General features: G+C 56.1%; 10 protein-coding genes across 10 annotated transcripts; 7 read left to right on the plus strand and 3 right to left on the minus strand.

The window, feature by feature from the left end:
• Positions 1 to 798: 798 nt before the first annotated feature.
• On the plus strand, positions 799 to 1,681 carry B0T15DRAFT_488782 (transmembrane proteins 14C-domain-containing protein; the record flags this gene model as incomplete). The annotated part of the gene is made up of 3 exons (XM_062866538.1): positions 799 to 810; positions 1,305 to 1,422; positions 1,488 to 1,681. 3 exons carry the CDS (start codon positions 799 to 801, stop codon positions 1,679 to 1,681), a joined length of 324 nt encoding a protein of 107 aa, XP_062725865.1.
• A 281-nt stretch (positions 1,682 to 1,962) lies between these two features.
• On the minus strand, positions 1,963 to 2,282 carry B0T15DRAFT_387126 (cytochrome c oxidase biogenesis protein Cmc1-like protein; the record flags this gene model as incomplete). Its single annotated transcript, XM_062864365.1, has 2 exons — positions 1,963 to 2,171; positions 2,249 to 2,282. The coding sequence occupies 2 exons, from the start codon at positions 2,280 to 2,282 to the stop codon at positions 1,963 to 1,965; spliced, it is 243 nt and encodes an 80-aa protein (XP_062725866.1).
• Positions 2,180 to 3,364, plus strand: B0T15DRAFT_23579 (Prefoldin beta-like protein). The gene is made up of 4 exons (XM_062863014.1): positions 2,180 to 2,605; positions 2,659 to 2,749; positions 2,891 to 3,083; positions 3,144 to 3,364. The coding sequence occupies exons 1-4, from the start codon at positions 2,569 to 2,571 to the stop codon at positions 3,174 to 3,176; spliced, it is 354 nt and encodes a 117-aa protein (XP_062725867.1). The 5' UTR covers positions 2,180 to 2,568; the 3' UTR covers positions 3,177 to 3,364.
• A 2,320-nt stretch (positions 3,365 to 5,684) lies between these two features.
• Positions 5,685 to 6,729, plus strand: B0T15DRAFT_385438 (histone-fold-containing protein; the record flags this gene model as incomplete). Its single annotated transcript, XM_062864278.1, has 4 exons — positions 5,685 to 5,912; positions 6,007 to 6,262; positions 6,328 to 6,455; positions 6,532 to 6,729. 4 exons carry the CDS (start codon positions 5,685 to 5,687, stop codon positions 6,727 to 6,729), a joined length of 810 nt encoding a protein of 269 aa, XP_062725868.1.
• Positions 6,730 to 7,556: 827 nt separating this feature from the next.
• Positions 7,557 to 10,570, plus strand: B0T15DRAFT_517356 (RNA polymerase I-specific transcription initiation factor RRN3). Its single transcript, XM_062868308.1, has 7 exons — positions 7,557 to 9,035; positions 9,086 to 9,183; positions 9,239 to 9,433; positions 9,495 to 9,519; positions 9,582 to 9,734; positions 9,796 to 9,869; positions 9,931 to 10,570. The coding sequence occupies exons 1-7, from the start codon at positions 7,863 to 7,865 to the stop codon at positions 10,322 to 10,324; spliced, it is 2,112 nt and encodes a 703-aa protein (XP_062725869.1). The 5' UTR covers positions 7,557 to 7,862; the 3' UTR covers positions 10,325 to 10,570.
• Positions 10,571 to 10,906: 336 nt separating this feature from the next.
• Positions 10,907 to 12,237, plus strand: B0T15DRAFT_488786 (uncharacterized protein; the record flags this gene model as incomplete). The annotated part of the gene is made up of 2 exons (XM_062866539.1): positions 10,907 to 11,508; positions 11,589 to 12,237. The coding sequence occupies 2 exons, from the start codon at positions 10,907 to 10,909 to the stop codon at positions 12,235 to 12,237; spliced, it is 1,251 nt and encodes a 416-aa protein (XP_062725870.1).
• A 3,107-nt stretch (positions 12,238 to 15,344) lies between these two features.
• On the plus strand, positions 15,345 to 18,816 carry B0T15DRAFT_387675 (glyoxal oxidase like protein; the record flags this gene model as incomplete). Its single annotated transcript, XM_062864400.1, has 2 exons — positions 15,345 to 16,380; positions 16,439 to 18,816. The coding sequence occupies 2 exons, from the start codon at positions 15,345 to 15,347 to the stop codon at positions 18,814 to 18,816; spliced, it is 3,414 nt and encodes a 1,137-aa protein (XP_062725871.1).
• Positions 18,817 to 19,800: 984 nt separating this feature from the next.
• B0T15DRAFT_517369 (putative GSP1-GTP-binding protein of the ras superfamily) lies at positions 19,801 to 21,207 on the minus strand. Its single transcript, XM_062868309.1, has 5 exons — positions 20,833 to 21,207; positions 20,621 to 20,713; positions 20,401 to 20,554; positions 20,136 to 20,341; positions 19,801 to 20,073 (listed from the first exon to the last, which is right to left on the minus strand). The coding sequence occupies exons 1-5, from the start codon at positions 20,896 to 20,898 to the stop codon at positions 19,945 to 19,947; spliced, it is 648 nt and encodes a 215-aa protein (XP_062725872.1). The 5' UTR covers positions 20,899 to 21,207; the 3' UTR covers positions 19,801 to 19,944.
• A 7-nt stretch (positions 21,208 to 21,214) lies between these two features.
• B0T15DRAFT_517373 (uncharacterized protein) lies at positions 21,215 to 22,708 on the minus strand. The gene is made up of 4 exons (XM_062868310.1): positions 22,412 to 22,708; positions 22,280 to 22,352; positions 21,889 to 22,226; positions 21,215 to 21,830 (listed from the first exon to the last, which is right to left on the minus strand). Exons 1-4 carry the CDS (start codon positions 22,562 to 22,564, stop codon positions 21,702 to 21,704), a joined length of 693 nt encoding a protein of 230 aa, XP_062725873.1. The 5' UTR covers positions 22,565 to 22,708; the 3' UTR covers positions 21,215 to 21,701.
• Positions 22,709 to 23,975: 1,267 nt separating this feature from the next.
• On the plus strand, positions 23,976 to 26,971 carry B0T15DRAFT_481585 (uncharacterized protein; the record flags this gene model as incomplete). The annotated part of the gene is made up of 8 exons (XM_062866036.1): positions 23,976 to 24,521; positions 24,577 to 24,900; positions 24,978 to 25,178; positions 25,228 to 25,446; positions 25,503 to 25,737; positions 25,790 to 26,023; positions 26,079 to 26,485; positions 26,552 to 26,971. 8 exons carry the CDS (start codon positions 23,976 to 23,978, stop codon positions 26,969 to 26,971), a joined length of 2,586 nt encoding a protein of 861 aa, XP_062725874.1.
• Between the last annotated feature and the right edge of the window lie 41 nt (positions 26,972 to 27,012).

Here is a 27,012-nt window from a genome sequence, read left to right on the forward strand (position 1 = left end):
CCCCCCAACCTTGAATTCTAGAACGTAGAAGTAAACTTCGACAGCTTCTTACGGAGGCCGCCTCCGTCTCGCGAGGCGAAGCTTGCATCGAGGCACATATTACTACAACTTTATGTTTCATTTCAACTTGAGCTTCTCCAGCTTTAGGCCCACTGCGTCGTCACATTTGGCGGGGGAAGCTTGAGGAAAATAAGATGTGGTCCGTGCACGCCTACTGACATCGCTGACGATCATGAGGTGAATGACAAACCAGAACTCCGGCAAAGCAAGCACGGCTATCCCGTCATAGTACATACAGTATGTTGAGGAGAACACGGGAAAGATCGATAACGTGCAGAATATAGGTCCGTAGAAATCCTCTTATTCCGACTTTCTGGCGCCCGGCAAGTTTGCCGTCATGTGTAACAACACGGCCATGTTCGAGTGCCAATATTGAAATAAACACAGCCACAAGGCGGCGTCCTGTGCTGCTACCCTTGTCTTTATAACCTTACCTAGGACATAAGGTACGGTACCTCCGTCCCAGACTCGCAGGTACAGGGTAACTTAAATCCGCAGAAACTCGTCTCCGATTTGCTCAATTCAAACCAATTGGTTTGACTGCGTGGCTGCGCTGCTGTAGATTCAAGATTGCTCATCAGCACCTTACTGGTATCTGTTGTACAGTATTCCATGCTCTTGCCCGCCGCCGCCGGCCGTCGTCTGAGGATGCCCCGTCTAATCGCCTAGGTAGGTAGTCTAATCTTTCGCATCTCTTCAAGAGAAGCAAGCGTGGGAGCTTCTAACCCAGGACTCAACATGGAATACACAGTACGACTCCATCGGTGAAGTTCAATCACCCGTTGTTGTAAGGAATCGGGAGTCGGCTCGAAAAAAGCCCGTGCTGCTTTATATGGGTGGAGTGGGGGTCCCCAGGGACTGGATGAGAAAGCTATTGTAGGCGGCCGGCAAGACGATAACGTAGGCACAACAGGTCTAGAAAAATCCACAACAAAGTGTAAGTGTCATCTGGGCCTCCTTGGACACTTTCTCTGCTGTTATCCTCGATTTTCCGATGTCGTTTTGGCGGTGGCCGTTGTAACGTATCGGAAAGCAGGTTCGACGGAGGTAAGAGAGCCCCACTTCTACGGCCGGCACATGCCGTGCTCAGGTCAACCGGGCTTCATCGTGTCGGGGAACCTTCAAGAACCCCGAAGCATCCTGCGCAACAACGAGATCACGACGAAACCTGCTACTCAATTGCACTGAAATGGTATACAACTATCAGAGCAGGTATAGGAGTCTTTTGCTGAAATCAGACCTAGGGCCTCGAACTCCCGGCGTATATCCTCGCCGCCCTGACCGGCGCGGGAGGAGCGGTTGGATATGCGCGGACGAAGAGCAAGCCCAGCCTCATCGCGGGAACCGCGGTTGGCCTGCTCTGTAAGTCACCCAAATCTGCTCCATACGCGTCCGGCAGAAGAGCGGCTAATCCAGGCGCCCACCAGACGGTCTCGGAGGCTACCGCATCGCAAACAACGAGCCCTACGGCGTTGAGTTGGGTCTGCTCGCATCGCTAGTCCTGGGCGGGTCTGCCTTTCCCCGCGCTATCAGGCTTCGGAAGCCGGTGCCCATCATGTTGTCCTTGTTCGCGGCGTACGGGCTGTTTACCTTTGGGGATGCGTTCCGTCGTGCTCTGTAAGGCCTGGAATCTGCTAGCAGAGAGATCGAAGCAACGAGCCAGACCAACAAAGAAGATGATAGTATACACCCATAGCCGTCGTGCCCATCTACAAGTCATGTTATACATCTAACCCCCGGTTTGCCGGGCATCTTGGCACACTATCCGCGCGGCCCAGATTCTTGTAGTGCTGTGTTCTCCTAAGGGTTCGGTTGAAGCTGCCCCTCGATGAAAAAGAACGTCGCGAATTTTGAGAATGGAGTGTCGTGGCGAAGGTTCGGCTGAGGCCAGCATCGGCCGCTTTAGGAGTTCTCTTCAATTTCCCTCCACCTCTGCCTTATCCTGGCCTGTTTGTCTTGGACACCGCTCCGGTTTGAGTCCTGATTCTTCGCGCGCTCTGCTCGGAGACAGTCGGCAAGCTGCTGCTTGGCATCATTGCACATGCCAGCCGCCTTCCACATGAACCCTTTTGCGTGGCACTCTTCGAGGGCTTGCATCACCTGCTCACACCCTAATTCGAACCGTCCAGTGTTAGGGGAATGAGAGCGCACCGCAGTAACTAAGCTGCAACCTTAAGATTTGACTCACCAGCGTTATGCTTGGTGTGCAATAGAGGATGCATTGTGCAAATGGATCTAGCAGTCGATGTTCCAACGAGTCGTGACAACTGCCTGCAGAGTTGATCTTCCGGAGCTGAGTGGGGAGTCTGGGGACAAACCTTGGGCCGGAGCTTTGACCACTTCGTCATTTGGCCCAGTTCCGTACGGATATTGAATCTGTGACCCACAACGATCGTATCAATCAGTTCATACTAGAAGGGAACCAATTGCCTAATATTAAACTCTCTTCTTCGACAACCGTGTCCGATTCTGCAGGACGTCAAGCGCTTCTGGCGTGTTCCAACAATCATGGCGTCCCAACCAGCCCCAGCTAAGAGGCAACAGGGTAGGACATCGCTTGAGATATCTGCAGGAAGTAACTTCTGACGTTTTCGACAGACCTCCAGGTTCAATATACCACTTTCAAAAACACACTACAGCAGCTTGCGCAGAAGATTGGTGACGTTGAGCAAGAAGCCGAGGAGCATAAGTAAGAAATCTCTTCTGGTCGATACCGTGGAGCTGAAATAGGCCGGTTTATTATTCTTGGAAGCTATCCCCGCTCAGCTTCTAACCTTATCACACCGCTTCATGCTGCTTTTTTCACCGCTCATCACTAACGAGTCGGCAGACTTGTCCTTGAAACCTTGGAACCCCTTCCTGGTGACCGCAAGTGCTTCCGCATGATAAATGGCGTTCTGGTGGAGAGGACCGTCAAAGATGTCATCCCGGCTCTCCGCACAAATGCCGAAGGCCTGAAGAAGGTCCTTGATGACCTGGTTAAGCAATACAAGGTCAAGCAGGACGAGCTTGAGAAGTGGAAGGTATGGGCCAAGATGACCTCATCGCGCCGTCACTCCCGGCATCTCTGACCTCTTCTGCAGAAGAAGAACAACGTCCAGGTTGTGCAATCATGAGACCTCCCACTCGGGCAAGGGTTCAAGGAGCCACCCTCCAGATGCGTGTCATCCGGAAACTCCACGGGTGTGGCCAACTTGTGCACATTCAGCAGAGGGGAAACAGCATCTTGGAAGACAGCATCATGGAAGACAGCATCATGCAAGTTACCTTGGTGCCCTGGCCCCCTACACGGCACCTTGGTTGGCCAAAGGGCCTTATACCTAATGCTGCCCGCACGGTCGAGCAAGGTAAAAACGGACACAAACAACAGAGCGACAACAGTCTATATTTGCTGAGCTTGCCGGCAACGAGAAAGCCCTCCCACTTATGACGGTCTGCTGAGTTGTCCCAACACCATGTTGTCCTGCAACCCTACGGCATGATCTTTTGCGGATGCCCAACCGGGTGGCCGACCACATGGTTGGGCTCCTCTTGAGTCTCACCCCGGTTAAGTGGGGGTGGGGTGCGACTTGCTGGCATCGTCGTGAGTGTGACAGCAACAACCAAGGATACCTCACCAGAACTGATTACCAGACTGCGACACCGGGGGTCTGCTCCGACCGCGTGTTGGATTCTGGAGTGCTCTCCAGCCAGTTTCATCTATGACTTGTTATGTCAGAGTACTGTGATAGCTGCTCATAAATGAACGGCAAATGATTTGATTGGGATCATGAAACTCGAGTGCATTGCTCCAATGATATGTTTGAAAATGTCCTGGAATCATTCATTGGTTTAATAAATCCGGGAATTTACAGCCACTCAGGTTTATCTCGTCTTCCAGAGGGCTGTCCTGTTCCTGCCTGTTTACCCGAGACAGCAATTGTCGAATCACCTGCCGTCTCGCTCCTCCATCTTAGTGACCCAACCAAGGCTCTAAGAGAGCAGGTATCTTGACAACCTCCGAGCCCACGGCATCACCACATTGAACTTACCGAAGAAGACAGCTCTCAAGTTGATGAGATGATGTGCAGAGAATGTGCTGAAAGACTACCTAAGCTAATAAGACCTACAGATCCTATCGGCGGCAGATCTCGGCTGCGCATTCACCGCTCTTGGCGGGAAGAAGACCGGAGGACGATTTGGGCAATTGGTATTGCAAGACTGTGAGCGCTCTCATCCTCGTGATTCAATATGACCCTTGCCAATCCTGGACACACTGAATGTTCAAGTTGAAACGGGTGGGTTTAACTTAGGTCGTCCGCCGATACATACTTCTTGCCCCGGGAATTTCATCATTTCAATCATACAAGTGCTTTTCTGGGCTTCAACCTGGAATTTCCATGAAGTTGAAGTGGCTGGCCGGGGAATCAACTAACTAACGTTAGCAGGTTAGGTTCCTTCCCGGCCACCTAACTAGCTTCAATGGGGCAAGACCAGGGTCGCGCCTGGGCGCTGCGACTCGCGCATTCCTCTTTTCACCCGACCTCGATTTTCCGCAACACCTAACCCCACGCGCGCTGCAGCCTTCTTGCATCCCCAAACCCAAGTCGACACTAGTAGGTCGCGGCCAACTCCCTTACCACCCAGTAGGAGCACCCACAGCAACCCGCTAGTCAGGCGAAAGCTCGACCGAGAGACACGACCGCCCCATTTATCGTCCCCGGCGACCTGTCACTGGTACAAGGGACCCAGGTACGTCCGGTAGCTGTCGCACATAGCATGTCAGCGCGGCACATCGAAGGCCATCGCGTCGCCGGCAGCGGCACTGCGCACGCTGCTGGTCAACACTGTCGGCACCTGACAATGTTTTCCCGCTCTGGGCAGGAACTGGTCTCTGACGCGACTATGCAGATATCCCACGAGGCACGCAATCAAGGTCGTGGCAGCACAACCAATCCCCTGTCCACGCAAACTCGGGGCCGTCCTCCCCGGTGCCGGCCTTACCTAGCCAACCGGCTCTCGCATCGCAGTCGGCGTGTAACCGGGACACAATAGCACACAGCGATATCACGTACAGTTGAACCCGGCGAGACGGAATACAGCCGGCCAGGCCTATCCGACCACACTTAGACCTGGTTACATACATCCCAGCACGGTGCACGCTGCCTCGTGTACGGCAAAACAGTCTTGCAGCAAGGGCGATCTGGGCGAGCAGAAAGAGACTCCACTCTGAGCTTGCTGCTCCCCCTGTTGACCACTCGCGGAAGGGACTGCGTCACTGCAAGTCGTTGCACATCCCACACCCCCTTGCACCCACCGGCGCGGCTCACCCCACGATACCCAGTCGGTCGGCTGTCACTGCCACCCCTTGCCCCTTACCTCCACCCCACCATTGCGCCAGTGCCAAAGGCTCCGTTCGTTACAGCCTGAAATTCGGGCAGAGTAGCCAGTAAGATCGGGCCTGGCACGCGCGGGGAGGCACCGCTTGACGCAACTCTTGCAGGTCAAGCCGTCAGAAGGAAGAGGCCGCAAGCCCTACTACCCTGCAACGTGTCCGACGACACATCATCCACTCTACCCCAGCTGTGCGAGCCCACAGTCCAAGGAATTTACAAGAAGCCAGCAGCCGCTGCAGGTAGCCAAATATGTCCGACTCCCCCCAATCCCATACGAAGGATGTCGAACAAGGTGCACCGTCGGGTGACGAGGAAGCACAAATGAACGACCCTCAAGACCCACACTCGACCGGGCTCGGCTATGAGTTCGAGGTTAAAGAGCAAGATCGGTGGTTGCCCATAGCCAATGGTACGTCACGTTTCTCTTATTCTATGCTTCCAGATGCTCGCACTTGCGGCCTTGATTCGCGTGGGCTTGTGGTGGTGGCCCGTCTCCCGCTCAACGCTTGCGCGCCGCTTGCATGGCGATGAAACCCCCTATGACTGGCGTCGCTTCCGCTCTGCCTATCAGATAACCGCCCACGCCAACGGTTGCTCCACGCCCATGTCGGGCCATTCGTCGCCCAAGTCGTCGCCGCAAGCGCTTCGCGCTTCGTCCTCGTCCAAGATCGACAGGTCTGATATCTACGATGCTAACATCCGAAACTTTGCGCCAGTGGCCCGCATCATGAAGACTGCGCTCCCAGAGAATGCGAAGATCGCCAAAGAGGCGAAGGAGTGTATGCAAGAATGTGTGAGCGAGTTCATCTCGTTCATCACGAGCGAGGGTAAGTCTGCTGAGGCCCCATGAAACAGGCGGTTGTCTGTACATACAAGCCTGACTTTATTACAGCGTCCGAGAAGTGCCATCAAGAAAAGAGGAAAACTGTCAATGGAGAGGACATCCTCTTCGCTATGAGCTCCCTTGGGTTTGAGAACTACGCCGAGGCACTCAAGATTTACCTGACTAAGTACAGAGAGGTAAGTTCTTCGCTTCTCCCGTTCCCTCCCACACCCACCTCGCCGCTCCGGGCAGGATGTGTACTGACCTCAACAGCAGCAATCGCAGTCTAACAGGGGCGATAATCAACAGAACCGGCCCAACAGCCAGGGCTACGGCGCAGCCAGCGGCTCCAATCCCGCCGCGGCCGGCTTCGGGGCCGGTCTCCCTGGCCAACAGGAAGGCGGAGATGCGCAGAGCTATAACCTTTACGGAGCACAGCCTGGGCATAACGGAGCTGGCACAGACTACTAGGATTGATCAGTCTGGTTATCACGGGCACAGCAGTGAGGCAGACAGCGGGCATACACGGTGTGGGGTATTAAAGTCTTGGCGGAGAGCATTGGCTGAAGTTCGGCTAAACCTAGGAAGGGGTATTGTAAGTTTACATGTAATTGGTGAATTTACAGCGCATAAGCTGTTACGACACACAACGATAGGGTTACCACAGCAGTCGAGAGGTGCTTCCAGCAATGATACCGAGGGACGCGCAGTAGGATCTCAGTGTTTCGCATTGCTCAACAGCTCAACCTTAAGGGAGGAAGTCTCTCGCATTCACGGGCGTTCCGCCTCAGTTCCTATATGACATGCTCTGAGCTCGCCACTGATGTGCCTCATATTGCATGTTTGCGCCCCGTGGTTATGGCCCGCGGTGCTAATGGTGAATTGGTGACATAGTCACCATGACTGCCTCCAAACTATGTATGTGATACATACAATTATGATCACCCGCCAGGATGTAGCTGAAGTTTTCCCCAATGCCTCCAGCCAAGGATTTTAATAACGCCCAACTGAGTCAGTTTCGATGATGCTACTTCCCTTCCACATCATCGAACTCCTACTCATTCCTATGCAGCTCGATCTAGGCATTAAACCAAGAGAGAAGTGTTCGAATTGCATGCCTCTTGACCTGATCAGGTAGTTGTGGTGAAGTTGCGCGGTGGTGCTTAAGGTCTTTCACACACTGATACGTAGTAGGTAGTTAAGTGGGTCCAACTCTGACCGCCTACCGTAGCCGGCATGGTCCCCACCGTGCACGTGCTATTCGCGGGGAAAACGTTCATGTCGAAATTCCGTTCAAACATTTTCCTTCGAGAAAGGTGGATACGCCGGCAGAAAGTTCAGAGAGCGCAGAAGGGTCTCGAGGCTCGGGTTCAACCACCGAAACCTATCGTCTCTTTTCAACATCGGGGCGAGTGGAACAATTATGTCTGACCAGCTGCCTTTTCCAAACACATCGCGATACGCCATATTGCCTGTGCCTTGACCTCCCTCAGGCTTTTGTCGGCTTTGCCGCCCCGTGCCTTCCGCTGTCGCCCATTTTGCCACCACCACACCCCACGGCGGATTTCTTCTCGCGGCTCAGCAAGCAACCTAAGTCGGCCACGATGACCACACTAACATCTGTTGCGCGGATTTCGTCTGCGCCTACCGCTACCTCCTCTCCGATAAGACCGATTCTGCGAAAGCCCACGTCCGTGCTCGGCACGCGATCACGGTCCGACGATTCCGACGGAGCGGAGGAGGACGAGCCTCCGACCAAGAAGCAGAAGAAAACAGTGGTCTTCAATGAAGACCTGAACATGGTCAAGGAAATTAGCAGCAAGAGCTTGGAGGACGCGAAACGGGAGGTGAGGCAGGCCGTGGAGGGACACAGTCGTGGTGACGACGAGGACTACGACAACCTGAAGGAGATCTTCTCGCCCAGTCCGAAGCGGCTCACACCAGACGACGAAGAAGAGGAGGCTACGAAGCCACAGGACCTGGTCGTCTACGTAGTGGCGCTAACCGGCTACGCACATCTCCTCGGGCGTTCATGTTCCGGCCTACTTCGGAGTGTCCTCCGGTGTGCATGGCTGGAGCGTGATGAGTACTTTGCAAAGGCATACATCCAGCTGCTGGCGGCGCTTTCGTCTGTACAAGGCTCGTTTCTCACTCAGGTCCTCACCATGATGGTCGATAGGTTTACCGAAACACGGCACGTCTCCAGTGTTCCGGGCTTCGAACCTGTCGATCCCGAGACGAAGAAGACATGGCTCCATGTCGGGCTGAAATATCTCCTCGAGCTGTTCCCGGCTGGCCAACACATCACATTGAAGTTGATCACTGACAAGTTTCCGTACACGGAGGCATCGAAGGCAACGCACATGGAATACATCGACCATCTCCTCCGTCTGAAAGCGGCGAGACCGGAGCTCGAAAGAGATATCATGGAGCTGATCCTCGCTCGGCTGGTCAAGCTCGATGTCGAGATGACGCTCGATCTGGAAAACGACGATGATGAGACGACGCGGGCCGTGCTCCGGCAGCTCCACGCGTCCGACGTTAAGAACGAGGACGAAGACGATGAGAGTGATGCCGATTCCGTGCTCAGCGAGGAAGACGACCTGCCCGAGCAAGCCAAACGCGTGCTCACAATCAAGAGCAAGCTGGAGACCATGGACGCTATCCTGGATCTGCTTTTTTCCATATACACCCCGGTGTTTGAGGATCCCGACAGTCCAGAGGCCCTGGAAGCGTTTCAGGACATGTTGAGTGACTTTTGCAACGTCATCCTCCCGGTGTGTATGGTGTCCGGACCTGCTCGGTTCAACGACTGATCGTATCGCAGAACCTCAAATCTCGCCACACTCAGTATCTTCTCTTTAAATTTGCCATGAAGTCTAATCAACTCATGGAGATGTTCATCGGGACCTTGTTCAATATCGCGTATGTTGCGCCATGCCTCGCGCGGGAGTAAAGCCAGCATGCTGACCGGAAATAGATTTGAGTCGAATCGGCAACCAGTCATTAGGCAGGCTGCAGTTGCTTACCTGGCAAGCTTCACTGCGCGCGGGGCCAGGGTACAGAGCGAGCAAGTGCAGATGATCACCAAGACTTTCCTCGACCACCTCGACCTCTATCGCGCCACGCACACCAGCTGCCGGGGCCCAGATGTGAGGCGGTACAGCCAGTATTAGTAGGTTAGCCCAGGACACCTGCACCGATCTTCGGTGATGCTGACTACTAGCTATCTTCAGTGCGTACTTTCAAGGACTGCTCTATGTAAGTTTCCGGCGGGCGAGAGTTCTCAGTTTACCGTGTCCTAACCAGTTGGGTTTCAAAAGATCTTCTGTTTTCGCTGGCGAGACCTGATCGATCGTGACCGGGCTCCTCCAAGCCTCGACTGGGACGACCCCGCCTCGTTCATTGGGCAGGATCTACCCTGGATGGCCGGGCTGAAGTCGAGACTGCAGGCGAACATAGCCAGCAAGCTTAATGTGAGTTGCGATCCCGTTTGCGGAGCCGTGGGCCAGGATTATGTTACTAACTCCGCAAAAGCCCCTTAAATGCTGCTCACCTGTGATCGTCGACGAATTCGCCCAGTTATCTCACCATCTCCGGCTCCTCTACATGTCAGTTTCCAATCCTCTTCATTCTGCCCCATCTCGTCCCCTATTAATCATGTCAAACCAGCTACCCCCAAATCGAGAAGAACAAGTCTGTCCACCTGTCGCAGTTCTTCACAGGCAGCTACGCCACGGGCGGCGCGCTCCGCGACACTGGCGTGGACTTTGACGACGAGAAGTGGACGCACCTCGAGGCTTGCTTCCCGTTTGATCCTTTCCAGCTGCCGATCGCTAAGCGCTGGCTGGATCTGCAGAACAGCTATGTCACATGGCAGCCGATGGCGGTGCTGGATCGAGACGGTGGTGGCGTCGAGGAAGGAGACGAGGATGAGGATGAGAGCGAGGTCGATGCTGACGATAGCGAGGAGGATGATGGTGATGACGACTACGGGGAGGCGGCGAAAGTGAGTTTCCGGGAGGATACCGCTACGGATGATGAGGGCGGGGAGAGCTATGATTGATGTCGCAGATTTTGAGGGGGATCTCTATTCCGATATGCTTGTGGTGGTGGGATCTGGTAGCCTCGCAGGGCTATGGCTTTCCAAAAGTTAACTATGGGCAAGGTTGGGAAAAGGGGTAACGGCGTTTTGTGCGGTCTTCAAGGCGAGCATGGCTGCGGCGTTTTGTCTTTTCCGAAGCATGTAGCGAGGGGCCGGAAAAATAAGTACGTAGGAAGGAATGGTGTCGCAATTGAGCACAGATGTCAGAAACTGTCGGTTTTTGGTCAGTTGGTTTTGGTGAGTAAGCCGAAACAGGGATTCTTCCCGTCTCATTTGGGCAGTCAAGGCGAGCCCTGATTGTCTCCTTCTCCCATGAGACCCTACTTACCCTACTACCTAGGTATATGCGCGTACGTACCTATTCTATCTCCTCAGCCTTGGGGTGTTTCTTACGGTTGGCAGTCCACTATCTGCCATCTTGGACAGCCACTTTCCAGTACCTAGTCTTCATCTCTCAGAGTCTCAGCACCTCAGAAGGGAACGCGCGTGTGGTGAGTGGGAGGAGGGGAGAACTAACAGGTACGCTACCTAAGGTAGGTAACCATGGTGGAGAGCTCTGCGAGTTCGGATCCGGATCCGGGTCCGAACCGGCCCTCGTTCAAGTCGTTTTGGAAGAAATCCAAGCAGGTGTTGGGCGCGAAGACGATTAGATTTGTCGACAGCAATCCCACGAAGGAGTCGGGCCCAGACAAGGCGCAGCTACGGCGTGCTCAGGTACGGAGAGCCCAGATGCAGCACCGGCAGCGCAAGGCCAGCTACGTCAGGCAGCTCGAGATGGACGTTGCGCGCATCCGCGGCATGATCGAGGCCGCCGAGCGGGAGAGCCAGGTGCTGCTCGATGAAAACCAGGCCATGAGGGCGCAACTACGGAACGCCGCAGCGACGGACGTGTCCCTGCCTGTGTCCCTGCCTGTGTCCATTCCCATGTCCCCGGACACGGTCGCAAGTCTCCGGCAAGAGCTCGACGCCGTCACCATCACCCTCGGCTTTGACGAGATCATGGACGCGCCAGCCTTCTACATCAGCAGCCCGCCACCTCCGGCTTACCCCTGTCCACCCTTTCCACGGCCAGCCGCGCCATCCCCAGCGGCCCTTCCCGACCTGACCCCCTCGGAAACCCAAGCAGCGATCAACTTCATCCTCGCGTATGTCCCCAGTCCAGACTCCCTTCCTCTATTCTATTGATCTCAAAGCCAACTCTGCATTCCTCCTCTACCAAAAAAAGCCTAGAGCACATCTGCCGCGACCATTTCCACCCGTCGCTCTACCACCCACCAGCCCCAGAAGACGCCGACGACGCCGACGGCAGCGCGCCGCCCCCACAACACAACAACCCCTTTGACTTTTTCCTAGGCAACGACTCCAACGGCCACACCCTCATGGCAACCAGTCTGGCCCTGCGCAACGCCCCAGCGCACATCTTCAAGGCCGCGGCGCGCACCCGTCCCCTGCCGGGCGTCAACCTTATCTCCCGTCGGCCCTCCGTCCCACCATTACCACCACCACCTCCTCCTCCCCCTGCACCATCTTCCTCCCCGCCGCCTCCTCCTCCTGCTGCCCATCCCAGTGCTGCTGCTGATGATAGCACGGGACTATCATGGAAGACATCCGGCCTGACACTGAGATCGCTCTACGGGCTGGCATGCTCGCTGAACCCCCCGTCCTTGGCGGACGGCGGCGAGATTACGCCCGTGCAGGCGTGGTTTGAGCTAGTGGCGCGCTTTGGCGCGGCCACGCTCATGCAGGAAGGCGTGCTAGACCAGCTGAAGCGCGGGTTTGTCCGGGCGGTGAAGTGTCCGCATTTCGGGGCGAGCATGAAGAGGCGGGATTTTGAGCGCATTGTTGGCCTGGTGATAGGGAAGCATGGTTGGTGACTCGGAGCACCCATGGGAGAGGACGTCGGGTGTCTGACGGTTTGAGGGAACGAACTCATGACTGGCTAATAAGGTACCTCCTACTAGTAGGTACCTATTCTAGATCAGATACAAGGTATTTATACGCCTTCCATTCTCGAATCGGTGTATCATATCAGCAAAGTCATGCTAGACCTTCACTGTTCATCAAAGTCCTTTTGGTGGCGTCCTGAAGGAGATTGCCCCCTTCTGCAGCCAACCTGGAATGTGGCTGTTGAGAAACGCCCCTATTCTCCAGGCTCGCCGCAGGTTCACACCGAAGCTGTAGATTGAGACAAGACATTGCTAACGCCGGAACTGCCGCCTACCAATTTCCGGCAGTCTGGGATGAGATGAGAGCAACTCGCGCTGTCCAACAAAGCCAACCCGACCTCAACCACCGACGAGCTTTCACAGGCGTTGGCGCCCGCATCGAAATGCTACTGTATCATTGCAGCGCCCCAACGACACATATATTGAGTGTTACCCCTCAAAAGCTCAGCTCTCCGTCGGCTGATGGCGGCAGGAGAATCTGCTGATGGAAGTTGTGCAAGCAGCAGAGTCGTTCTTTTTGGCATTTGGATGGGGTGAGGAAGACCAGCCGAAGGTCCTGCGTAGACTGCATTTGGGTGGTAGGTACGGTACTGACTGTTCAGACATATACATAACTTATTATGGTTCGAACTCCGAAGGCGATACGGATACTACTAGCAATTTCGTCAGACCGATTCGCAACCGGTAAGCGGGTCAGGGTTGGAGCGGGCTACAATGCCTAGAGGTTCGGCACGTGCTCGGGTCGAACGGTAACGTTACAATGTTTCCGATTTACCCACCGTACCCATTGGAACTGCGTGAAATTACACGTCGTCCCAACTTATACAGCAAGTAACTAAGGTAGTATGTACTTGTACGTATCTAAGGTACCTAGGCACCTAACCTCCCTGTAGGTGATGGCGAAGAGACACTTGACTGGGGCCAAGATTCGGACTTGTCAATGCGGCTGAAGAGCGACCTCGAGCATTGATGGCTCATCACCGGAAGATGCGAAGATGCGGCTATCGGACGATTTCACCACTAGGCTGATAGGGCCAAGGTGGTAGAAGCGTAGCATTGCAGCAGCATCGTTGTGGGGTTTGCCATGCATGTGAGGATTTTCCCCAACTTTTTTTTTCCCGTGTTGTACAATACACGGCACGTCAGACCCGAAGAGATTCATCATTCACCTACCTAGACTTTTGCTTGTGATGTCCGAGTCAACCAGTCGGGCCCCTTTTCTGCTTCTATGGAAGCTTCTTTGTTGGCGCCCAGCCCTGCGTTCCCTTGGTCTACAAAAGCCAAGGTGCGCCTCTTCTTCAATAGTGCCATGTCTGCTGGGAGAGCGCACAGCAGGTGTGTCTTGTACAAGCTCAGTTGCACCTGTCGTTGGGCCGCTTCAGATCGATAGTAAGCAAATACCTTGCAGTAGTTGGCGGGGGTCAGGCAGATACGAGTTCACATGTTGCAGCCAAGGGGGTGTGCTTCTCTCTCCAATAGGGAGTGCTGCGAAGAACTTTCTGGTCTAGGTATTACATTGTGGACGGCGATGGTTAGTACCCGACTTTGATCCATCATCCGGCATGGTACGGAATACGTACTACAAGACCACGTGGAGTGCATACAGAGTACAGTGTATCACTAGATGTTAAACCATCACTATGACGGGCATCTTCGCACTGCATTCCACGATCGCTTCCCAACCTGGAATCTGCAAGGTAACATTTGACTACCAGGTTGCAGAATAGCGCTTTTGGCTCTTGATGTTGCTGGAACTCGCGAAGGCGCTCTGGAGGCAGGCACAATGGTGGGTTCAATGCCACGCTTTCCCTTACCAGTCATCTCAGCGCCTCGGGGTGCGAAGTCTTTCTACTATGCTCCACCAATGACGACGGTATAGCTCCAGTGATCCTCCGTACTGCGATAGCAGCTGTTTTTAGCTCTCATCAAGCTGTTTGTTATCTTAGGTTGCTGGTCCTTGAACTGTGCTAGTGGATCTGGTGCAAGGGGGTTCGCTCGGTGGATTCCCTCAGCTGATTCAGTGCGCCTAACTCATCCACCAAATCCAATGGTCGTGGGTGCCCTGATCAACTTGCCCTGTCAACACTGTTAACGTAGAGGGAATCTTTCCACTGCACCGGCACTCACTCAACTTGTTTGGCGCCAACAATGAGGAAGGAGTCGCCCGGGCCAGGGACACGTGTGTAGTGCACTGCTACAGCTGGCCGACCGGGAGTCCGTGCTCGGTCCGGGGAAACCTCAACGGTGAGAGATTTCTTTTTCTTGTGGGAGAAAAAAAAATGCCTTCTCGTATTGACCATGACTGCTGCAGCAGCCACTTGGCGCGGTGTCACGTCCATCCAATGCGGCCATGTCCTGCTCGCGAACCCGCATTGGCCCGCCGTTCCCGACTCTGCCTGGACTGGGCTATGAGAGCGAGACAGGGCCGAATCTTGGCTTATATCTTGGCAGATCGTCTCCGCAGCGGCTCCTACCCTCTGTCGAGACATTCGGCCGTCCTTTCACCAAGTCTCTCCCAGCTCGCCGCGGTGACGGGCCGGGTTGCGAGCCAACTCCTGCGGCAGCCTGGTCGGGATGCAAGATGTTCATGAAGAGAAGCGATGTAGGTCGAGATGTGGTGATGTGGTGGAAGGACCACTTGTTCCTGCATCCACGCACGGGCACCCTACGGGTACCGGCCTTACTAGGTACTAGCGACGTAACAGCAAGCCACATCATTTCCCATTGGCGCGCGGTTTCGAGCTCTTAAACTCACCCGGACGACGTGCAAGCCGGAGATTCCGAAGACAACGTCGCGAGTCTGTCAAGAAGAGGCCGATTTGGGAGGTACGACAGTCGCCGACTAGGAGGCATTATATACTGCGTCCGCAGTGGTATGCAGGTGAACTGACGGCATGTATACACAGTATACTACTACCCTTCTCTGCATGTGTTGGAACTTGGGCCCGAATTGTGGTGGTGCAGGACCCCTCGGTGGCCCTACGGAGCACAACCCCCTGCGAGCTTGGAGGGGCTTGGACGCCTTGCTGTCCAAGATGGGCAACTTTGTCCCACCCTTCTCGCTTGTCCATTTGTCCAGGCCGTTCTGCTCAGGTGGCTTGGGGCTGATAGTTCGGCGGGGCCACCCCTGTCCACTGTCGGCACCCCCCGTTCCCAAGCAAAGGGAGTCCCTGGACACTTCACAGACTCGGCAAGATGCGGCCGACTCGGTACCGGAGAGCGTGTGTGCCTGTGTGGGTGTACATTCTGTGTACTATGTATATCTTCACCTGCCAACACCCCCCGGGTTTCCTTCGCTTCTCTCTGGTCTCTGGCTTACTCCGACCCTGACGCTCGTTTGTCCCGTCGTGACTCGTCCTATCTGTGGTGTTGGCGTCGTCCAGCCCAAGGGACGCACAAGTCTTCGCCACCATGAAGGCCTCACCAACCAAGACGTTGTTTTCTTCCCTTCTCCTGTCCTCGGTGAGAAGAGCTGCCCCCGTGTTGACGATCCTGGGGATATTTGGAATATATGGGATAGTCTTTGGCTGACCACGCCGCAGGTTCCGCTCTCGTTGGCACAACTCTCCGTGCCAACAACACTTCCGGGCAGCTGGGAGTATCAGGGGTGCTACACCGATGTGCCCGGCAGGACGCTGAGTGCCGCCTCGTACGCGGATGGCGCGAACATGACGATTGAGGCCTGCCTGGCCTATTGCGAGTCCAAGGGCTTCCCGTATGGCGGCACCGAGTACTCGGTCGAATGCTACTGCGGCAGCAACCTCGCTTCGGGGACCGAGAAGCTCGCCGACTCGGAGTGCAACATGGCTTGCTCGGGAGACGCCAGCCAGCCCTGCGGAGCGGGAAGCAAGCTCTCGCTTTTCCACACAACCGCCGTCGTCGGGCCCCAAGCCAACCCCGGTGTCAACGACTATGTCCACATGGGGTGCTACGCCGAGGGAACGACTGGTCGTGCGCTTACCTACGGTGCCGGCGGCATCGACGGCAGCCAGATGACGGTTGCCAAGTGCACTGCCGCCTGCCGAGCGGCGAACTATATCCTTGCCGGCGTCGAGTACGGCGGAGAGTGCTGTAAGCGGGTGTCACTTGTGCCTTGTGTGTAGGTCGCCTTGAACTGACATGAGAGCAGACTGCGGCAACACCATCGCGAACGGCGGCGCCCCCGCCTCCAGCGGCTGCTCCATGACCTGCAACGGCAACAGCACCGAGTTCTGCGGTGGCCCTAGCCGCCTCAACGTGTACAACTACCAGGGGCAGTACGACCCGACGGCGACCTCGACGAGCACCGCGCCGGGTGGGCCGTCGACCTCTTCTCCGCCCCCGGTCATTACCGGCCTCCCTGCCGGATGGGCCTACCAGGGCTGCTGGATCGACGGAAAGCAGGGCCGCATCCTTCCGTACCAGATCCCCGACAGCCAGAACAACTCGCCTGCGGTCTGCGCCAATGCCTGCGCTGCGGCCGGCTACAGCATCTCCGGCACCGAGTACTCGGTCCAGTGCTTCTGCGGTAACGCCATCTACAACGGCGGCGAGAAGACGGCCGAGTCGGATTGCAGCAACACTTGCCCCGGCGACCCGACTCAAAAGTGCGGCGCCGGCGACCGGCTGAGCATTGTTTCCAACGGCGTTCCGCAGGAATACGCTCCCCCGGCTCCGCAGACAGACGGCCTGGACGGCTGGGAGTACCAGGGCTGCGTCGAGGACAACATCGATGACCAGCGCACCTTCTTCTGGCAGCTCCACTACCCGAACGTCATGACGCCCAAGATGTGCCTGGACCGGTGTGCCCAGTTCGGCTACCACGCTGCCGGTCTCGAGTACGGGCAGGAGTGCTACTGCGGCGACCCGGCCAACATCGCCACGCGCGGCGCTACCTTCCGGCCCGAGTCGGAGTGCAACGTCGTCTGCGCCGGCAACGAGACGGCCATCTGCGGCGGCGGCAGCCGGCTGACCACGTACTTCTGGACCGGCGCGCCCCTGTACTCGTGGGACTTCCCGCAGGACTACCGCGCCGGCAAGTACGAGTTCCTGGTCGACGGCGTCAACATTCCGCTCATCACGCAGGAGACCATCCACGGCAAGGTCTCGTTCATCTCTAAGGGCGCGACGGGCCCGGGCAACGAGACGGGCGCGTACGAGCTGGATCCCAACACGCTGCAGTTCCGCACGCTGCACATCAAGACGGACGTCTTCTGCGCGGCCGGCGTGACGCTGCCCGACAAGGCCGGGCGCCAGCTCAACGTCGGCGGCTGGGCCGGCGACGCGACGTACGGCACGCGCCTGTACTGGCCCGGCGACACACACGACTGGGAGGAGAACGTCAACGAGCTGCACCTGCAGGCCGGGCGCTGGTACCCGAGCACCATGATCATGGCCAACGGCTCCATCATGGTCATTGGCGGCTCGATCGGGTCCAACGACGCGGCCACGCCGTCGATCGAGGTGCTGCCGTACACGGGCACGCCGCCGCTGTACATGGAGTGGCTGGACCGCACGCACCCCAACAACCTGTATCCATTCATCTGCGTGCTGCCGGGCGGCGGCATCTTCGTGCAGTACTGGAACGAGGCGCGGATCCTGGACGCGGCGACCTTCGGCACCACCAAGGTGCTCCCGAACGCGCCGGGCGCCGTCAACGACGACAAGGGCGGCCGCACGTACCCGCTCGAGGGCACGGCCGTGCTGCTGCCGCAGAAATACCCCTACTCGGACCCGCTCGGCATCCTGATCTGCGGCGGGTCGACCGAGGGCCCCGGCAACGCCATCGACAACTGCGTCAGCATCGAGCCTGAGGCGGCCAACCCGACCTGGGTGATCGAGCGCATGCCGTCGTTCCGCGTCATGACGTGCATGGCGCCGCTGCCCGACGGCACCTACCTGATCGCCAACGGCGCGCTCCACGGCGTGGCCGGCTTCGGGCTCGGCGTCGGCCCCAACCGCAACGCGCTGCTGTACGACCCGGCCAAGCCCGTCGGCCACCGCATCACCGTGGCCGCCAACACCACCATCGCGCGCATGTACCACAGCGAGGCCATCACGCTGCTCGACGGCCGCGTGCTGATCTCGGGCTCGGACCCGCAGGACGGCGTCAACCCGCAGGAGTACCGCGTCGAGGTCTTCGTACCGCCCTACCTGCTCAGCGGCAAGCCGCGCCCGACCTTCACGCTCACCAACCGCGACTGGGCCTACGACCAGAAGAACATCGCCTTCACCCTCGGCGCCGCCCCGCGCAACGGCGCCATCTCCGTCTCGCTGCTCGGCTCCGTCGCCTCCACCCACGGCAACTCCATGGGAGCCCGCACCCTCCTGCCCCGCGTCTCGTGCACCGGCACCGCCTGCACCGTCGACGCCCCGCCCAACGCCAACATCGCCCCGCCCGGCTGGTACCAGTTCTTTGTGCTCGACGGCGGCATCCCCGCCGTGGGCGTGTACGTGCGCATCGGCGGCGATCCGGCGCAGCTCGGCAACTGGCCGCAGTATCCCGACTTCTCTACCCCGGGTATTTAAATTGGGCGTTGGGGGGTGTGGTTGTGCTAGGGAGGATGAATGAAGGGAGAGTGGGAAAATTGGTTATATCACTGGGAGGTCCTTCTCTCCTTCAATCTTCGTTAATGATTGATAGTCGATGGTATTTCACTTGGGAGACGGACTGGAGTGGAGCCTTTGGGGGTTGCAATACGAGTCTGCATCGCGTAATTTTTGCAATATATATATAACCATCTATTATATATACCTTATATATACACCGTACAGTAATACCCGCGCTGTTCTTCTTTCCATGGTCTCGGGTCCTTCTTTGTACTCTGTATTTTCCCTTGGTGAGATAGTCCATGGCAGCAACTCGTGCATCCATCCTGTGACAACTACTACTAAGGTACCTACCTACCTACGGATTACCAGTTCCCCAGACACCTAAACACTTGCCAATGGCTACCACATCGAGCAGCTCCCATATTTCCCGTTCCCTTTTCTTAACCTGAGATCCTAAGCACATGCCTCGGTTCTATGGACGGAAACCACCAGCGACAAGCTGAAGAAGGCAATAGAAGGCCGCAGCGCGGAACGGCGGCACCACACTCGCCCAGCCATTTATTATTTTCCAGGTTAAGCTGACAAAGCACAACAGGGCCGGCTGCACAGCATCGTCGCACTTGATGTCATGATGCTTGCGCCCCCACAGCGGGGCCTCACCGCCTGAGCCGGGCTGAAGCCCAAAGTACTCCGTACTACGGAGTAGTATTGACAATGAGCGCGGGGTGACTTCCGTCGCCGGCCTGAGCAAGGGAAAAGGAAGCGGGCTCGCGAGACTGACGTCTCTATTGATCTCTACCTAGCCGCCGCAATTTATGCAGCAATGTTGTTCAGATCTAGCTTGCGTGTCTGGTTAAATCGGCTCGGGATCAAATCAAGCCGAAAAAAGATATTGGCCGCCGCGCCCTAACTTCCCAGCCAGAATCCCAAATCGACGACTTCCCAACCCTCCAAATACATGTTCCCTCCCACCGAGCCCCTCCCAAATGCCGGTATTGCCATTTGTGCGTTGGTCGGCAGATGCGTCTGATCCTTTCGTAACGGGCATTAACAGTCCTGAGCCACTCTCAACATGCTCAACCGAGCTGCCGGGTTCGAAGCCGCTCAAAGATCGTCATCATCATCGGGGAGAGGCTCAGCGGCCGCAGCCTGGATCTCCGCCTCATACTGGGCTAGCAGGTTCTGGTCAACCTGCACCTCAGCAGGAGCCAACGCAGGTGCAGCGACGAATTCCTGGATGTGTTATTAGTCTTGGAAGCCCGTACAGACAAGGCCGGTTTAAAGGTCCCACATACCAGAGCAGCGTTGCCAACGAGCTTGCGGGCGAGCCACAGGAAAGGCTTCTCGAAGTTATAATTCGACTTGGCCGAAATGTCGTAGTACTGGAGGTTTTTTTTCCGGTGGAAGGTGATGGTCTTGGCCTTCACCTTCCGCTCCTTGACATCGACCTTGTTACCGCAGAGAACGATGGGAATGTTCTCGCAAACGCGGGTGAGATCACCTGGTAGCAGCATTAGCGCCGTCACCCATAACCCTGCTGTTCTTCTGGTGGATACATACGGTGCCAGTTGGGGACGTTCTTGTAAGTGATGCGCGATGTGACATCGAACATGATGATTCCGCACTGGCCGTTGATGTAGTAGCCATCACGGAGACCGCCGAACTTCTCCTGACCCGCAGTGTCCCATACGTCGAACTGAATCTGACCGAAGTTCTACAGAGCTTGTTAGCGCCATCGATATCCACGCGCCTGGTCGCGTAGTCAGCAAGCTAAACTTACGGTGGTGAAGCCGAGAGGGTGCACCTCCACACCCAAGGTGGCCATGTATTTCTTCTCAAACTCGCCAGTCAAGTGACGCTTGACGAAGGTCGTCTGCCCGGGAGAGTTGTCAGTAACGGGTTGGGCTCGTTCGATGCCTCTTTAATACTCCATAGCCGGCGCAGGGATGACTGTCCTGATAAAGGGCTCGGCGGCGATCATCGCGAGCTTACCTTGCCGGTACCACCATCGCCAACAAGGACTAGTTTGAAGGTCGGGACCTGGGGAGCCTCCGCCATTGTGTGTGATGTGTGTCGATTAAGTGAGAAGAGAGGAAGTGGACCTGTGCAGCCCACGTTAGCTCTCGAGGCAAAGGAGGGGTTCTTGTAGATGTTGAGAGGCAGAATCGCTGGGATAATTGCGACTGGATGGTGAGAGGGGCACGCACTGTTCAATTACGATGAGGTCGTGGAAAGAGGTAGTGCTAGTCGGGTTGCAAGAATGAGTGGCGCCCGAGGAATGATGTTGTTTTCAAGAGGCTGTTGCTTGGAACCACAGCCGCTTTGGCGAAAAACTCGTTGGGCGGCGGGGTGATAAACACACGTGACATTTGTGGTCCGTGCATACTGCCTTACCTCTAGCTTACAAGGTGCCCTTCTTATCTAAGGTACTTAGGAAACCATAATATAATGGAAGATTCTACTTTCACCGTCTTTTGACAGCACGTGCCCCTGCAACCGTGACAGAAATCATCCATTCATTCAATTTTATATCTTGCAATGGTCATTTCCCAAGGACTTTCGAAATCTTTGCGGATGCGATGACCATAGTTCTGCCCTGATTAGAAGCCCCCCCAACCGCTTGCCAATTGGTCAGGCCATCGGTCATGGAAGCTTGCTGGTGCCGATGGCAGACGGGAGCATCGAGCCTGTTACCTCCATATTGCGATTTCTTCCAGGATCTCTCGCGGAGATGCCTGATTCTCGAATGTGCAGCCCCAAGGACTTCGCTTGGGCTGCGGTGGGACCAGCTTCAGGTCCCCCGATCATGGCCCAAGGGCCCTGCGAGCCCAACCAACCTCCCAACATCAAACAACTCGGTTTCACAGTGGCAAGATATGGCACCCGAGCATTCCCCGGCCGCCCCAGTTACGTCGCGGCGTCAACGTTAACCGGAGTTCCTGCGGTCTTGCACCTCCGCTGCTTCGAGAGACCTTGACGAGGATGTTTTGCTGCGACACTGTCAGGATAGGGGATTCTCTTACATGACACAGTTTGGCGGCGCCTTACCCCTTCGTTGCCTTGGACACACTCGGCCACCTTCTTGAGACCATCATGGTTTTCGTGGTTGACATAGCCGAAATTTCGAATTAGATCACCGGGCTTAAGACCCGCGGTCGCGGCCGGGCTATTGTCCACCACCGTATTGACCTTGGCAAAAGGCTGGTCCAGCGTCTCGGGTATTGAGTCTGCCGGAAGCGGAATGTTCGCGTTTGCGGGAGCGACGGGTTCTTCATTGTCGTCGTCATCCAGACTGGCAAAGTGCTCATGCAGTCGCTTTTCGATCACGGCCATCAGATCCTTCCAGTCATTCCGGAGGTGGATGATTCTTGCTCTCGTTGTCCGTACTGCGCCGGTCAGCTTCGCCCTCCAGGTCAGTCGGCAATTCTTTCCACCATACTTTGTGCCACATCTAGGTCGGCTCGTGGGAATCCATCGGGGGTAAGAAGGTTGGTGTTCATGTCAACACCGTGCTGCGGCTGCTTGTTAGCACGGTGCCCCTGCCCCCTCTCGCCAGCCAGTCAAGACAGACCGAATCGAGCACACCACCAAGTGCCTTGAGCTCCCCTTCAATGATATCCTTCTTCCGTTGGAGTTCGGCGATGGAGAGCTGGGTTGCATTTCCATTTGCGATGCGCGCTGTTGTCGGTCCCGAAGGGACCGTGGGCGCGTGGAGGTTGCTCATGGTTGTAGCCGCAAGCCCATTTAGACTAGAACTGGCTCATGGTATCATGGTCTTTGGATTTCGACACATGCGCGGTAGCCGGTAGTCCGATCCAGGCCTAGATTGGACTGGCGAAAATGAAGTTTCCGAAGGCGTTCTGCCACATATGACGCGTTCAAAGTAGGCCGGCCTGGGAGGCGCGGGGTAGCTTTAGAGTTGGCGGGACAGCTCTCGACCAATAAGAGGGGTTTGAGGTGCCTCAGGCAGGAGGTTGCATTCCGTTCCCGCACCATCACACTCGCTCAATTCACCGCCCGATTATCCGTATTTCAGATCTTCAAATTCTCCGATGAGTCTGGCTTCAAATTACGTACCTTGCCCGCTGATATGCCAGCCTGACATTCTCGGTGATTATCGGCCTCTAATTACATAAGCCATCCGGAAATAACAGTTTTGCGATGCTATTCAAGGCAGAGACAAAGAAAACCCTTTCATCATGAGATCAGAAGTGGCCGGAGCACGGCAGCCCACTGAGCCTAGACCAGTTGTTGCATAATCACGAAGCCTTGTACTACCGCTCAGCGCTCCACCAGCAAATCGTGTTGTTTACTCCTTCCGCCTCCGTCGTCATGGATGGTGCCCAAATGCGACGGAGACCAGTCGGATGAGAAACGTGGCTGGGAACCATCGTGGCAGTCTGGACGCTGGCAGTCCGGACACCGCTCCAATCAAGTCCGCCCTTCCACCAGCGTGCTGTTGCCAACCCGACCGTCTCCGTTACCTTAGGTCAGGAACCCAGTATAGGTAGTAGTACCTACTTCGATAGCTGGGTGCATCAAATGCACCGGACATTTGCACGGCACCGTGTGGGCCAACCGATCGCGGCTTCGATCGTCTGCGTATAATATCTTAGGGCAGTGGCCCCAAGGAGCACCGAAGACCCGGGGGTCGATGACGGGAGCTGTTCTTTCCCACTTACATGACCTGACCTGACCGTCAGGCCTGCCCTCTGCCTACCTTTCTTGTCACTTCTTGTCGTTCCCCCTCTCTCTGCATTTCTTGTGCTCGCAAACTTGCTGGATTCGACACAGGTCATCTCATGCTCTACCTCTAGGACCTTATCTATCCTACCTGTATCTTTTCGGGCTCAATAGTCTCTCTATCTTGCGCTGAATCAGCTGGCAGGCCCCCTGCTCGTTATGTTTGTCGCAACAGGTCCACTTTTGTTCCCTTTCTGGAGCGACTGTGCAGAATGCATCTCGAGGTTGCCGATCCTAGGTCTATTCTCACGAGCTCCTCGTCGTGCAATCCAGTCCATGGTCTGAAAGAGCTCGAAGATGCGACGGACGACACCAGCGCTGTGGGCGATGGAGAAGCGGGGGTTCCGGAAGCCGTCGACGGGGATAGACTTGCCTTAGAGAGCATCCTAAGTATGCATCTGGAGGCGGAGCGTGAGCTGGAGCGTACAGATGGCTTCGACGCGCGAGACAACCACTGCCATTGCCAACCGGGAGCTGGTCCGGCTAAACCGTTCCAGAAATGGATCAAAACGCTGCACAAAAGGGCATTACGGCGCAAGGGAATCGCGGGATACGACAGCAATATCTCGCAGTGGCTCCTCGAGACGGGGGACGGGCATGCGGTATCCAGGGTGTCCTCCCACGGTAGATATTCTTCCTCGGACTCGTCCTTTGGCTTCGTCACGGCGGCCAAAAGCATCAGCGTATCCATGGCCGGCGTTAGCGTGTTAACACGCTCTGGGAAACCCGGGGGTCGATCCGCACGCGGCCAGAGAACGGATTGCAGCAGCATGGCTTCTGTCTCTGTGAGAAGAGGTTCTGAAGATAGCTCTTATCCGGAAAGGCAAGCACGCGTTGATCCGGCCGTTGTGGAGCGGTCTTTGCAGAGACGGCGCATCCTGGAGGAGCTGGTTCGTACAGAGGAGGGTTATATCGGGGACTTACGGTTTCTGATAAACGTGAGGTCTCCCTTAGGTATTGGTGGTGATGTTCTTGAGTCTGACCAAATCGCAGGTCTATGTTACTATCCTCGCGTCTCTACCAGCATCTCCAGCTGGCTTGAGATCATCTGTCAACTGGAACCTCACTGACATTGTCGAGCTCCATGAGGAAATCCTTGGAGAGCTACACAGGGCCCTAGCCCGCTCGGAGTACAGCTCCCCGAGTCTCTCCATCCAACAGACCAGAACGGACTCGTCAACGTACACGCATCGAAGGTGGCGAAGCCTGGATACAGTACGTGAGGATAGAAACCAAATTCCACGCTCTTGGGACATCCCAGACGTTGGTGCAGAGCCTGAGACGGCGGCCGACGCTGCAAGGGTCTTTTTGAAAAGGGTAAGCGGAGATGCTCCTTGTCTCAGTCAAAGGACTGTGCTCTGGATCTTACTGACAACAACTCCGCCGACCTGTAGATGAACCGTTTCTTCATCTATGAGGAGTATGGCGCAAAGTATGAGTTATTGACAAAAGATGTCTTGGCGGCGCATCGAGCGATACCGGGTTGGCCGTCCTACCAGAAAGGCCTCGAGATTTTGGCTTCGTCTTTGGGTTCCGCCGACAGCCAGGACGGCCAAGCGAGGAAGAGCCTCACCATCGCCGATCTTCTTATGAAGGTAAGGCGTCTCCCGATCTGGAATGTGAGGCGTGACTAAACCCATAAAGCCGATCCAGCGTGTCTGCAAATATCCACTGCTACTCTCGGAGTTGCTGAAGCACACACCTGTAATCGACTGTCCCTATTCGCACATGGAAATTGAAGATACCCTCAGCAGACTGCGCGAGGTCACCGCCGAGATAAACAGAGCTACAAACGACTCTCGCACCAAGTCCGTTCTGGAGAAGACTTGGATCCTTCAGGATCGGCTCGTGTTTCCAAGCGATGTAAGACTGGCTCGCTGACCTCCTTCCAGCTCCATGCAGAACTAACCCAAGAACAGCAGCTTGGCGCAGTCTCGAAGAACCGCATCCGGGCGTTTGGGCCCATCCGACTCTGCGGTGCTCTCCATGTCTGCTGGCAGACCAAAGAGGGCGTGAAGGGGCAGTACATGATCGCCCTTTTATACCGAGAGTGGATCTGCCTTGCGACCACTGGCAAAAACGACCAGATTTACACAATCCAGGCTTATATCGCACTGGCTGATATCAAGGTGGAAGAAGTCGACAATGGGCGAGGTATGATCCTTGTCTTCGGCTCTTCCTCGTGGCTGCTGACGGTGAAGTACAGGACTTCAATGTCACACAGCCCCTCACTCTTGGAAAATCGTGTTTCTATATGACCGCCAGCTGTACGAGATGATTCTGACGGCATGCTCCTCGAGGGAGGAGCTGGAGTGGCGTACGCGGCTCAGCAACACCCAGGAAGCAGCCAATTCCAGTGGCCAAGGCCAGGCGCAATTGGAAAACCTCACTTTCCTCTTCCTGAACATCACGGCTCTGGGGACTGTCTTCAGAAAGCCAGGTACGTGCTGAAGCTTGTCAATTTTCAAGGTGTAGGCCGTTAACCGGCATCACAGGAACCGCTGCCAGGGCAGTATCGATACATCGAGCGACTACAATTGGGCCCAGATCGCCACTGTGCCAGGTCATTTTGAAGAACACAAGCGCCGAAAAGGCGTCTGCACCTTCTGGCCCGGCCTCCCGGATAAACAGGTCGCAGTCGCTTCTAACGACGAACAGCCGGATACCGGTCCTGGCCCCTTCGCGCGCCGAAAGAGCTCGAGTGGAAGCTCTCTTATCCGATGTCTGGACCCGAGACGTATTACCGTTCCCTGGAATGACAGTCCGATCCAAGGGCGAGCACCTCGTCCGGGCATCCGCGTCGTCGATGATGCGGAGGTTGAGCGGAGGCTTTACCAGCAACTTGGCAGGCAGCTTCGGCAGACGGTCCGCGAGTTTCGCTAGCGTGCAACAAAAGGAAGATGTTAGTGGGCGCTCTGATGGGGAAGCAAGCCCAGTGAGCGAGGATGGGTGCACAATGGCAATCAAGACGACGCAATTGGAAGGATACCGTGTTCTTCCAGCGGCCTCGGCCATTGTTGACGAGACAGAGCAGTGTGCCAGCCCGGCATCCGACATGGAGCCGCAACAGACATCAAATAAGGACGACCAGTCCAAAACGGAGAGTCAAGGAGCCTCAGCTCCCGCCTCCACCCCAGATGAGATTGGGAAGGACGCAACCACATGCGCCTCAGCCGTGTCTACATTGCGCCAGTCTTCGGAGAACAGCCGCTCGCCCACGACCTGTCGGCACTCGAATCAAGAAGAGCCCGGTTGCCAAACGGACTTCCGCGCCTCGGGAAAGTGGAAGTCATCGCCTCTATCACATAAGCTCCCAGGCAGGTCTACCAAGGCCGGAGTAAGGCAGCGGGACGTGGTTGTCCAGGGAATCCGCAGCTGGTTTCGGTAACCCGAGACAAGAGCAACACATTCACTGTTGACAGGGCTTAA

The sequence above is a fragment of the Chaetomium strumarium genome, assembly GCF_033439665.1.
Source record: "Chaetomium strumarium strain CBS 333.67 chromosome Unknown B0T15scaffold_1, whole genome shotgun sequence".
Taxonomy (NCBI): Eukaryota; Fungi; Ascomycota; class Sordariomycetes; order Sordariales; family Chaetomiaceae; genus Chaetomium; species Chaetomium strumarium.